General features: G+C 34.7%; 1 protein-coding gene across 1 annotated transcript in view; it reads right to left on the minus strand.

The window, feature by feature from the left end:
* Positions 1-83: 83 nt before the first annotated feature.
* The window catches only part of LOC128702436 (uncharacterized), a 120,935-nt gene continuing 107,225 nt past the window's right edge, over positions 84-13,793 (minus strand). Inside the window, exon 6 of the mRNA XM_070102056.1 lies at positions 84-12,593. Within this exon, the coding sequence (XP_069958157.1) occupies positions 8,056-12,593 (4,538 nt within the window). The 3' untranslated portion in view covers positions 84-8,055. The remainder of the gene's footprint in view (positions 12,594-13,793) is intronic.

Below are 13,793 nucleotides of genomic sequence, written 5' to 3' on the forward strand. Positions count from 1 at the left end.
TCTGGCGATTTTTTATTTTTATTTTTTAAACGGCACTTTATGTTGGAAAATAAAGTCAAATCATTGGAAAAAAACACTGCAGCTAGAAAACAATTTATATTTATTTAATAATCCATTTGTCACATTTATATACACTTTAACACAAATCTTATCATTAAAAATGGTGAGTTATATTGTGCATTTACCAAATTATCAACACCTTTAATAAAGTTATCAGTGTGTGAAATAAAAATCACAATACTGTACTGTGGCCAGAGCAATTCACAACAAACCCATCAACTGGAGATGGAAACTTGACGTTTCAATTGGAAATGTTACCTAGATTCATCTCCTGTGTATTCGGTACTATAGGTGTGAATTATGACCAAGTATTTTACTAGACAGGATAAAATTACTGTTGTATCAATGATTCAGAACAGCTACTGTATGAACAGTTATAACTCAGCTTGTTGATGTATAAGAATAATAAATAAAATGCCGCAGTAGTATGGATATGAATACTAGACATCTGTAAGAAGTGACTAAAGCAATTTGCCATTTGTGCATTAGAGTAATGGGGAAAAGCGTGATTTCAAAAATATATGAGTGACAAAAACTTTAAAACCAATAAACAATGATCACAGCAGAATAAAATTAATACAATAACTCTTTATCAATAATAAATAAACTATACAATATATATACTGGAAGTCTTAAAAATAAAATATCACTATAACTATGCAATGAGGGAAGGACCTGGTTCACTCCTAGTTCCTCATCAGACTGGATGAAAAAAATATGATGACATACCTTTGACTGGTTTTCAGGGTTTTCCACTCTTATTGATTGGCCTTTTCAATCAGGCTGTTGCTGTTAACACCCTGCTGGCCCACATAGCCATTACAACCTAGTTGATCTGGTACTTGGCAGGATGACTAGGTGCGAGAAGCACAGTGAGGATGACTAGGCGAGAGAAGCACAGTGAGGATGACTTGGTGATAAAAGTGTGGTGCAGATGGATGGATGGATGGATGGAGAAAGGGAGATGTGTGCTGAGAATAAATATGGTGATGAAAGGTATAAGCAAGCTTGCTTGTAAAGTCAATATGACCATTTTTCCTTAACAGTGACTTGATCCAGGGAGGACGACTCAACCAGCAGCAGAAGCAAAATGCGGACAAACTCTCAGAGGCAACTAGAATGAAAATTTGTATTTACAGAGCACTTTTGACCCTTTAAGGAAAGTCATTTGAGGCTGAAGGGCTCTAGATCCAAAGAATTGAAGCAACCTTTCCCTTTCTTGGATTAAACCAGATTATTACACCAAGCCCTGCATGGCCCCTATGAGTTTAATGCTTCCCCATGAGTATAATAATAATAATAATAATAATAATAATAATAATATGGAATACTACTTGGACATATGAGGTAATTCAGTGCTTCTGTCAATAATAATGTTTAAGGAAATTAGTATTTACGGAGAATGTTTATGTTTATTCTGCTGCTGTGAATTAGAAAAAAAGTATGTTCGGAATATAGTCCAAAAAATATAGAGTACTGTGTAAGAAAATTACCAGCTTTAAAAGAAAAAGCTGTTCCTCACCACATGTCAGGTTGTATGAATAATACTTAAGAAATAAAACTAATGACACTTTCAGCTACACAACTTAACAATTAAGACTGTGATAACACACTGATTTATGTTGTAAACACCTCTTTGGTACACCATTTGCATGTTCGCCTTCCTATACTGCAGTTACATGTTGAGTTTTGCATCATATAAAAACTGTAGATTGTTTTCCCTAACTAATGTTAACTAAACAGTCTGACATACATAATGTCTCATGAGACCCTTTATCTACAATATTTTCCAAACATTAGAACATTTACACATGTAATTATTTAGCAACATAATGTACCATGATGTATAGTATATACAAACAAAAAGGATAATGTGAGCTGCTTCATCATAGTACATTAGCAGCTAATATTTAAGCTACTGATTCTACACTTAGTTTTGTTAGTACAGTATTTTACACATTTGGCTCATTCTCTCCATTCCACATTCTTCCTTAAAGAATCAATGTAAATAAAAGTTTGAGATCTTTTACAGCCTCACTAGACATTTATCTAAGATGGTACTCCCATATTCCTTAGCCATACCCTTGCAACAAGCATTAAGTCAAAGGGAAACCTGAGTTATGTTAGGCTTTTGCTATTTCATTAACTGGTTATCCTGGGATAAAACTCCGAACAAAATTGTATATGCAGTATTATCTATTGAGATGAATTGATAAAAAGAGATGAATGACAACACAAAAGATGGGGTACAGTAAACCCTCTTATAAAATTATTTTGTCTAACTGCAACTAAAAAAGTGCCTTCATTTTGGCATAGTGACCAAAAAAGCCTTGATAATTTGCTTTGCAAGCATGGAAGCATCAAGTTATATGAAAAACCTTGGAAGTCTGCTACCCAGAGGGTTAAGTGTTGGGAGGCATTGCCACCTATGCTGCCTACAGTTGCTTACTACAGTTGTGTACAGTTGCTTACTTGGAGAGTCATGTGCCGTACTCAGTATATTTATCAAAGGATTTTGGATATTTTTATCACCCCTGTTTGTCCCTGGATATTAACCATAGCATTCAAGAGGAAGCCTAGTGATGCTGGAAGTTCCAAGAAGTGGTAATCTCTGATGGTATTGAAAAAAGTGTTAAGTGTTAATTTTAGAAACACTTCAAGGTAATGCACGTGTGATGTGATGCAGACTGCCCACACTTTTGATCTGAGAGAATCCACCATCCATACGGTTAACCATTAAACTGTCCAAACGTAGATCTACATTTTTTCAACATTTGAAAGTATGTAAAAAAAAGTAGATTTTTTTTTTTTTTTTACATTTGAAAACGTGTAAAAAAACTTTGATCTACTTTTTTTTTTTTGTTATATTTGAAAATGTGTAAAAAATGTAGATCTACTTTTGGAGCACTACACACGTGAACATAGATCTGCTTGGACAGTTTAAGGGTTAAGAGACAATTGAGAAGAAATGAGAGCTTATGTAATTAGTGCAGATTGTGTCCTTGGTGAAAAGACTCTCAAATGGGACAAAAAGACTCTCGAAGACGGCAAATAGACTCTCAAAGAGAGTAAAAAGGCTCTCAAAGAGGGTAAAAAAACCAGACACATATTACAGAATACTTGGGCACACAAGTACAATCAACACTTATTGACAACTCTATATCCACATCTACACAAAAACCTCAGCCATTCACCTTAGCCCAGTATGGCCACACCAACCCTGTCTATATGCTTTCATGCCAATAAGCAACAGCTAAAATATAAAGCAAGATATACTGCATTAATCTGCACCTAATAAGTAAAAAAAATTTGGCAAATGAGGTCTCTGGAACCTAACTTCCATTTTTATCATATAAATCTACTATCCCCTACAATATCAGAGGGTTTACTGTACTGTAATTGTGAAAAAAAAAAAAAATCCCATCACAAACAAAGTGAAAAACAGGCACATAAAAGCATCCCAGTTTAGTTCAGTACTGTCTATATAAAAAAATACAGGATCAAAATACCAGTGAGCCCTGGTAGGACTTCACTGGCTTTCTCCTAACAAGTGATATACTCCTAACAAGTGGTCAAGGGAGGATCATTTGCTCCTTATATGACTTCACTGGAATTCTGTATGTCAAGCATGTTAGTGGAAATAACTTTCCCTGTAGGTACGAAGTAAAACAATTTTATTAAGGTTCATCTGGCACAAGTTAAGATATGTACAACAGACAAGTATTTTTTTTTATCCTAGAGTGGTTTATTAATGCTAAATTTAAGCTAAATTAATAAAATTAGCTACACAAAGATTCTTATATACAAACAGCTTTCAAACAAGAATGACAACACATACAGATACATACACCTAGAGAAATATTATCGCTATTAAACAAACATCTTATGGGGCAGGGCAGATCAAGAGCTCTCTGTAATTTGCAGAACCCACAAATGCTGTATATACATAAACACACAAAAAGTACAGAGCATTAACTAATCTTTTATATGTAATCTGTGAGTGCACACGCCTGTGTGTACTCGCCTATATGTGGTTGTAGGGGTCAAGTCAGCTCGTGTTGGTGTGTGTTTGTGTGTGTGTGTGTGTGTGTGTGTGTGTGTGTGTGTGTGTGTGTGTGCACAGCCTTACACACACACACACACACACACACACACAGGAGGAGCCTGCTTTTGAGCGTCCCCCTTTTCTGTGTCCAGCTATTTCAGTGGGTTTCAATTAAGCCACTGTTCATTATGTTCCACTGTTTTTGGCCTGATGCACACAACAGCTGCATCAGGGAAGGATGTTTGGTAAGGTAAGTAATGTACGTGTTCTATATTCATTTTTACTTCCATATCATTTTTTTAGGCCTAGCTGTATTTAGAACTTAATACATGATAGTGTAAACATGTTATCAAGAGTTAACATGAATGCAATATTGAAAAAAAAAAACTGCTATGTTCCACTTGTTGGTGATTTTTGCTTATCAGTGGGGTCTGGAACCTAACTCAACACATAAGGAAGTCCCTCCTGTGTGCATATATAGTATACGTATATGAAATAATAGTGAATGAACGCTAACAGGTGCATGATAACCAGAGGGGGAGTTGAATGATAGTGCCCATTAAATTCCCCCTGTGGTTATTTTGCTTATGTATGTATGTCTGTATGTGTGTAATGTATGTATGTACATGTATGTGTATATTTTTTTTCGACGAACTAGCCATATCCCACCAAGGCAGGGTGACCCAAATAAGAATAACAAAAGTTTCTCTTTTTTAAATTAAGTATTGTATACAGGAGAATTGGTTACTAGTCACTTGCTGCTGGCATATTAGTCGCCTCGTACGAAACGCATGGCTTACAGAGAAAGAATTCTTTTCCACTTCCCCATGGAGAACACACACACACACATATATATATATATATATATATATATATATATATATATATATATATATATATATATATATATACATACATGTATATAAATACACACACACACACACACACACATATACGAATATATATTTATATTTAACATGCTCCCACTGTGACACACACACACACACACATACATACATGTGAACTCAGGCATACACAATAATACTACAGTATAATAAAAGGATGCAAATTTGGGGAATTGGTAAAAATAATATAAGTACTATAATGAACATTTACAAAGATTCACAAATCATTTTTAATGCAGTGAAAAAAAAAAAACTACGAAATGCTACTATGGTATTTGTTCACATATAGTACCAAGGCTGCTGAAGAGATGGAGCACATTACGTGAAACCTAAAGATTATAGTACTTTAACTGTATTTAATATTTGCATGTTAATAAACTTATCACAGGTTTTGCCATTTTAAATATTTTCTCAAAATTTACTTACTGATAATACTGTATATTGTCATTCATAACTTATCATTTAGTAAATTTCAATTGGATTTGGTCACCACTGTAAGCACTTTACATAAAACAAAAAGGGACCAAGGAAATTTTCTCTTTGCAAATAAAAAACCACATATTTTAGTTACTTTATACAGTAATACTGTATGTTCAGTACTATCGATTTAAAAAATATGCAGCAACTATATTAGAAAATGCTTCTCAGTCGTGTAGCATGGTTCTTTTAGCAACTTTTTTTCCTTGATATGATTTTATGATCAAGGTTTTTCTGAATCTATATCAAACATACCTAGATTTACTTATAAATGGAAATTAAAACGAAATATGGATACCTACTTAAATTAAAAATGGGGAAAACAGTGGTTGTTGGACATGCCTCAAACAGAATACAGTGGACCCCCGCATAACGATCACCTCCGAATGCGACCAATTATGTAAGTGTATTTATGTAAGTGCATTTGTACGTGTATGTTTGGGGGTCTGAAATGGACTAATCTACTTCACAATATTCCTTATGGGAACAAATTCGGTCAGTACTGGCAACTGAACATACTTCTGGATTGAAAAAATATCGTTAACCGGGGGTCCACTGTACATACTAGAGAGACATCAGATGTAAGAGGTTAGCAATGAAGTAACACCTTCATGAAAAACAAAAATACTTGAAAAAAATTAAGAAATTAAATTTCTCTACACAACAAATTAGAATTGTGCATATCTTTAAGCGTTTATGAGAATAAACTCTCATACATCACACGATCATAGTTGGCAAAATAAAATTTTGCATTTTAAATTTAATTTTTCATTTCCAACAGTAACACACCATTACCATTAAGGTGTACCAGGGCAAAATTAGTGGAGCACATTACCATTACGGAGGATCCCTCCACTCCTTGGGCAATGCCATTGTTTTGGTGTGGGGGAGGAATAGTCATAAGTCTCTGGACACATACCATATGATAGACTCTCTGTGGTTATCTTCTCTATTTTCATTCACATTATCACTTTGCTTTGTGATGTAATGGTTTAGAAAACTGACACAGTGAAGAATGAGACACTTGTGAAAAAAAAAAAATCAATTTGGCATACTTTGAATAAGGTCTAGTGTTTTGTTTTTAGTTAAGATTACCCAAAGCATCATGTGGAACTGAAAAAACTTATTAGAACAGCAGTATGATACCCTAGAAAAACAATTTTATAACTGACACAGGGAGCTACACTACCCAGTAACATTATCAACCTTCATTTAACTAAGATACACAAGAGATGAAAGATGAGGTTGTTCCAAAGTGCAATCCTTCATTACTGTACATTCTGTCTATAAGAATATGAAAAAATGAGTGTTTGTGTGTAAATTAATTTATCATCAGTAAATCATTTACAATACTTGAAAAGGTCCTACTCTGCTTTACAGAGTGGAATGTTACCTTAGCATGTTACTAGTACTCACATAACACTGAAAATTATCCTAATAGTGCTATATATCAATAGTCGTAGTCCGGTGGTGAGAGGCGTGACTCTCACCATTGAGGTCCAGGGATCAAATCCCCGGAATTAAAAGAAAAGATAAATAGTTATATACAGCATAAAGTATGCTGTACTATATTTTTGTGGAGACAATAATGACCATTAGGACTGCAGTCAGCATTTCCATGATTTAGTGCATGTTGATTTAGCAAGATGATGGGAGGGCAACTAGCAATCTGGATGGGAAATGTGAAGTGACAGTATACACACAAGTGAAAGGTTTTATAAGGTCATGAGGAATGGAATACAATAAACAATCCTATTTAAATGAGGTGCTTGAAAGTTTTTCCTGATGTAGTGAAAATGTATTTTGTAAATGGATATATGTATGGCCCTTCTCCCACTATTGCTTTGGCCTAATTCACTATATAACATCACCAAGTTTAAGAGCAACTTTCAAATGCCACAGATTCCCTTTCCATGAATATGATTATCAAATTTCTTTTACAGATTTCCCTGTTTTGGCTTTACTGTTAATAGATTTTGAGGCAACTTAACATCAAGGTAACAGTTGGAGTGGTTATCGCGCTTCCTTAACAGCGCACTAGACCCACATTTGAACATTAAAGAGGAGAAATAATTAATTGGTACTGGAATTCATTTCAAGTTCATTCTTAAGAGTATAATGAAATCCTCACCAATTTGGTGCAAAAAGCCCAACTGGTTCAGGAACAAGCAGCCAAATGAAGGATATACAGTATACAGTACTATCCAGTCTCAACATATCTGTAGTAATGACTAACCCTTGAATGGTTGACATGTAAGTGTTCCAGTCCCTGCACAGTATACAACTTGCCCTTGCTGGGGATCTAGTTCATTAAAAAAAAAATATGCTTGTCTCTCAGTGCATGCAAATGGCAAGTACAATATCTAAGCCAGTGTGAAACATTCTTTCTAAAGTATGTTTTGTGCTGCAGTTAAGTCTTACACTCAAAGCATTTTTGTGACAATTATAATCTTTAGAAATATTGTGGAATGCTTCTATGTCTGGTCATCCTAGGAAGGTAAATTGCTATAGGGAATAACATGTTTAAGATATGCAGTAGCAGAAAGGCAGACATATATTTTTAACTATTTAATATTGTGTGTAATTTTCATTTTCATCATCTGTACCTATCTCAAACTCATTATCTGTACCTATTTCAAACTCATCATCAGTACCTATTTCAAATTCATTGTCTGTACCTATTTCAAAATCATTATCAGTACATATCCCAACCTCATTATCTGTACCAATCCCAACATCATTATCTGTATCTATCCCAATTTCGTATGTTTCTTCTAACTCATCGTCTGAATCTTCACCTAATGAATTAGCAGGCTTCACTTTTTCCAGCCAACTACTTTCATTCTTATCATTCACATTACCCTCATCATTCCTCTCACTTTTAGCCTCATCATTCACCTTGTTTTTATCCTCATCAATTAACCCATTTTTATCTTTATCCTTACTGCTAACCTCATTTACACATCCTTTCTTTGCCAAGAGAGAACTTTCTCCTTCCCTTTTAGAAATAAATTCTCTAGTATTGTGTCTGTCTTTCCTCCTTTCAAAGGTTTTAGATGATGGCAGCCATTCTTCATCATCACTAAAATTTGTTTCAGAGATTTCATCCTCAGTTTGTTCACTCTCACTGTTGTAATTACTTTGCTCAGATACATGTTCCAGGAAGTGGGTAGCCAAATGTGCGTACAATTCAGGCTCATCATTGAAACTTAAAGAACAATCACTACATTCGAGGACCTTCTCCTTATCATCTGCACTATTACAAGTAGTGCTTAACAGCTCATTGAGAGATCTATATTGCACAGGTGGTTTGCATAAATGAATCTTGATGTGCTTCCAGTACTCTAGCCTATTCCGATATGTATCATTACATATTGAACAATTAAATATATCTTCTTTCTTTTTACATTTAGTTAGCAACAGTTTCTCAATCTGTATATTTCGCTTACTAGTATGATCAGCATATTTCTTATCAAGTTTGCAATTACATATCCAGCACTGATTTCTCAGATTAATTTTATTGAGTAAATCTCGAGGGACTAGAGCATTCCACATACCAAGTTCACTATAATGTCTAGAAATATGCCTACAGAGCCACCACTCACTCTTAAAAACTGCACCACATACAGTGCAAGTTAGAGGTTCTCTGACTATTCGAGTCAACATAAATTTGTGTGACGATAGAACATGTTTTACAGCTTCTTCATTATTTTCAAATGTTTTGAAGCAACGAATACATTTCAAAGTATCATTGTTGGATATTGGCCTTGACTTTCTGACAGCTACAGTACGTTTCTTTATTGAACTAATGAACTGTGGTTCCACTTTACCCTTTCCCTTCTTCTCAACATACTTAGCACTAACAGTTTGTAGTTTATTGTTGTCATGATTCTCACTCAAAGAATTTAAACTATCTTTACTTTGACTATGGTCACTTTTCCATTTGCCATCTATCTGAACAAACGGCAAAAGGAAATGACTTGCTAAATGTCTGTTCAATTCAGATTTTTCTTTAAATTTACACAAGCATTCACTACATTCAAGAAGGTCCTTTTGAACATCATTAGAATTACCAGGAGATTCTGCCAATACATCTTTTTGTTTACGCTTTTTAGGAACCTTATACATATGGAGCATTATGTGCTTCCAATATGTATATCTATTAGAGCATGCATAATTACATAAAGAACACTTGAAATTCTCATCAGTTTCCAGATCTTTGAATTTATTTGACAATACTCTTTCAATATAATTGTTCCTCTTGTGTATGTGCTTTGAGGCTTTCCTACCAAGCATATTTTTACAAATCCAACAAAATCTTCTATCTTGGGTTTGTTCTAATAAATTCTTGGGCACAAGATCATCCCACATATTGAGTTCACTGTAATGTTTTAATAAATGAGCACATAATACCATTGGTTTCATAAATGTCTTGTCACATATGTGACAAACATGAGTCTCACCCATCATTTTCAACAGTGATTTATGGGTAGTTACAACATGCTTCAAGGCATCTTCTTTCTTCGCAAACCTTTTATGGCAACGCTTACACCGATGGGGAAGTGCTTTATAGTCTGATACATTCTCTTCCAACCAAATATTTTCAATCTCATCCTTGTCATGTTCCTCATTGGTATCATCTTGGGCATTCTTATTTTCCAGATCTCTTTTGAAATTTTTACTCTTATTTATGGTTTTCAATTCACCTTCATCTTCTTTGGTATCTGAGTGTAAAAGATGTATGCCCAAATGACCTAAAAGTTCTGATTTTTTCTTAAACCTCATTGGACATTTAACACATTTAAAGTACTTTCCTCCTTCGGCATTTTTGAATGGTGACTTTGACAGATGAACTTTGATGTGATTCCAAAATGAATACCTACAAGGAAATGATTCTTCACAAACAGAACAATGATAAATTTTTCCTTCTTTTGCAGATGACATTTTACATGCTTTACTTGATAAATACTTCTCAATGGTTTTATCTCGTGTAGTAACATGATATCTATGATATTTCATGCCTGCAGTTTTACAGATCCAACAGTTCATTCTAATATTTTCTATATCTAATTCAGAGGGCACCAGGGCATCCCACAAGCCAAGTTCACCATAATGCTTTACAATGTGTTTACAGTATGATAAACTCGATATAAATGATTTGTTGCAAATATGGCATATCTGGGGTGCCTTTGTTGCAAATAACAATGTTTTATGCTGGGATAACACATGACTAATGCCATCCTCTGAATTATCAAAGGTATTTGGACAAAATTTGCACTTTTGCAAAATTCCTCCACTTTCTAGCATACTCTCCACTGAATGACTGCTTGCATCCAAATGTTTCTTTTGTGATTCTTGTGCTTCTTCTTTATTGATAGGGATTTTAAATATTTTTTCCCTCTCTTTTGGTTTTGGTTTTCTATTCATATAATCATTCTTTCTTGTTTTTCTTTTATTATGACTTTGTGTAACATTCTGATTTATAATTTCACTTGGTGTATTTGTATCCGCTTTAGTAGAGGTTTGTACTGAAAGTTTCTCTGGAGAGTCTAAATCTGAATTATTCTCTTTATTTTTTAATTTCCAAGGTCCACAGTGTTTGGTATGATCTGTAAATTCACAATCAGTACAAAAACTACTCTCACAAAAATTACACGAAACACTTTCAGTGTTAACAGGAACCTCTTTACATTCTTCCAGATGTTTGATGTAAGCTCCCCTAGGATATTCCTCTTTACAATAGCGACAGATATGTTTGGAGTCATCCCTTTTATGTACCGCTAGGTGGTGGGCAGCCTGTTCCTCACGTGTATCAAATAAAGCAAGACAATAAAAATGGCATCTAAATTTGTTTCTGTGGGCTTTAATCTGGTGTTGAAATAGTTTTCTGCTGCTAGTCTTAGTCATATTACATGCTGGACATTGAGGCCTCTTCATGTGTTTCCGTTTCTTATGATTGCGTAAAGCTGTGTTGGTTGTAAACGCTGATGAGCAATGATTGCACGGTATCAAAGGCCTAAATCTTCGACGTGATTTTACTCTCCTTTTCCTGTATGCTGGAGGAGTATCTTGGCACTGGTGCTCAGACTCTTCACTAATTTTTGTCTGCACTGAGCCTGTTTCACCAGGTGGCTGTGGTAAAAGTGTAGATGGTAAAGAATCTGTCTTGATATTTCCTGTTGATCTTGGACTTTCTGGTGACACTGTGTCTTCTTTTTTGGGACGAACATCACAGAACTGAATTCTTGAAGGAAAGAAGGAAGAATCTATAGATTTTTCATCCTGGGGGGCTGCGACATTAATATTCTCGCTTGGAAACAAGTTTTGAAGGACAGATTCCATAGACTTATTGGTTACTACAGATTGATTGTTCTGTTCTTGGGGTTCTTCAGGTGGGGATAACAGTCCTCCTTCCCAAGAAAATGGCTTAATATCTGCAATAAGGTCATCATCACTAATCTTATCACTAGAAACCCCAAGATGTTGTGCAACGTGGATTTTTAACTGGTACTTGTTTCTGGTTTCCTTATTACAAAGGCGACAAACTAGTTGCATTTTATCTGAGAATGTATGCACAGGATTTTCAAGGCTGACCAAGTTGCTGTTTTCATTTTTGTCTTCACTAGTAATATCAAACTTCATCTTTTTATGGCCTTTCTTTTTATGTTCTTTCCATTTCACATCTGACATAAAGTCAGCTGAACAATGTTTACATTCAAAGATACTGTGAATTTTCCTCTTGTGGATTCTATGAGAGATGGGACTGACAAAGAGTTCATGACAAATATTGCATCTCAACTTTAAATTATCAGAGTCATGAGAAATCATATGCAACTTGAACCTCTCCTTATCCTTGGTTTTAAAGTTGCATTTCTCGCATTGCTGCAGTAGCTTGTGTAAGTTTATATGTTGCAAGTATTCTGAAGTTCTTTCAAATGTTTTACCACACTCTTCACATACCTTAACCACCTTTACCATATGCAAAGCATCCTTCACCCTCTCTTGAGGTTGTTGCAGATTTTGTCCAAGGAAGGGGACAGGCTCTACTGTTGGGGAATCGAGGAAGTTCTGTAGCTCGTAGGACATCATACTGTTGGGAGCCGTACCTGTTGGGACAACTAACTGTCAAGAATAACTACCAAAGGGGATGGGGGACGGAATAAACCTTTCATTCCCTGCAACGAACAGGCTTTTCAAAGACAAGGTACGGTGTAATCAAAGAAAATGCTTAAAGCTAGGAAAATGGGTACAAAGGTACAAGAGCAAAAAGGACTGAGATGAAGTGTCCATTGTCTTTTAATACACTGTACATTGTATTGTACTATCACCTTACTTCATATTCTTGGAATCACTATACAGTCAAACCCTCAAATTGCTTTGATTATCCAATATATTTACTAAAGGATCTCTCCCACACAACTTTGATTATTCATTTTTGGAGGTGCCCATTTTGAACTAGCTTGGTGTATGACCCAAAAATTGAAAACCATCTACTGTATATGATTTCATTAATTTTCTCACACCCAAATCTCTCTTCTTTCTGGACATTCTTATGAATACATGTATTAATATTAGTGTGGTCAGAGCAATATTAGAGAGAGATGGCCTCTGAAACACAAAACAAGCCAAAAATATGAAACAAAATTTATTACATTCACATAATTTAGATACATCTGTGGATGCTGAATTTGCAAGGGATCTCTAAGTTAACCTTAACTCCTGCAAATTTGGGAGTTCGACTGCACAGGTACTTGATATGTTGTGTAATTCCTGGATAAACGTCATTCTATTAGGATTAAATAAAGGCAGTTTTTTTTAGAGGAGACAGGTTAATAGTCTCCAATAAAGCAGTTGGTCTATGTATACCATGGTATGTATGCATACTGTATATACAACAAATACACACATGCATACAGTACACTAATAATTTTATCTATGCACTTCATACTTAAAACAATGTCATACATTGGCTGGGCAAGAGAGAAGCATTTAGTAAGTAACGTGTGAAAATTGTCCACATATCGAATACAGTACTTATTCAAATATACTATTAATAATAATTATGCAGCAAAACTGTAATAATAATAAATAATAAATGTTTGTAATGCACCTTTTATAGTAATTTCAATTCTGTATATATAAATTCAGTCATTTAGTGCATCAGTTACAGTACACTGAGCAGAAAGATATTAAATGTCACTGCATAGCCATAATAGAATATTCATAGAAACAGGCAATGTGATACAGTACAGTACTAGTAATACATGATTATTCTGGACACACTGGAGCCAGGATCTTTTGTTACA

Source organism: Cherax quadricarinatus, chromosome 80 (assembly GCF_038502225.1).
Source record: "Cherax quadricarinatus isolate ZL_2023a chromosome 80, ASM3850222v1, whole genome shotgun sequence".
In the NCBI taxonomy this organism is placed as follows: domain Eukaryota; kingdom Metazoa; phylum Arthropoda; class Malacostraca; order Decapoda; family Parastacidae; genus Cherax; species Cherax quadricarinatus.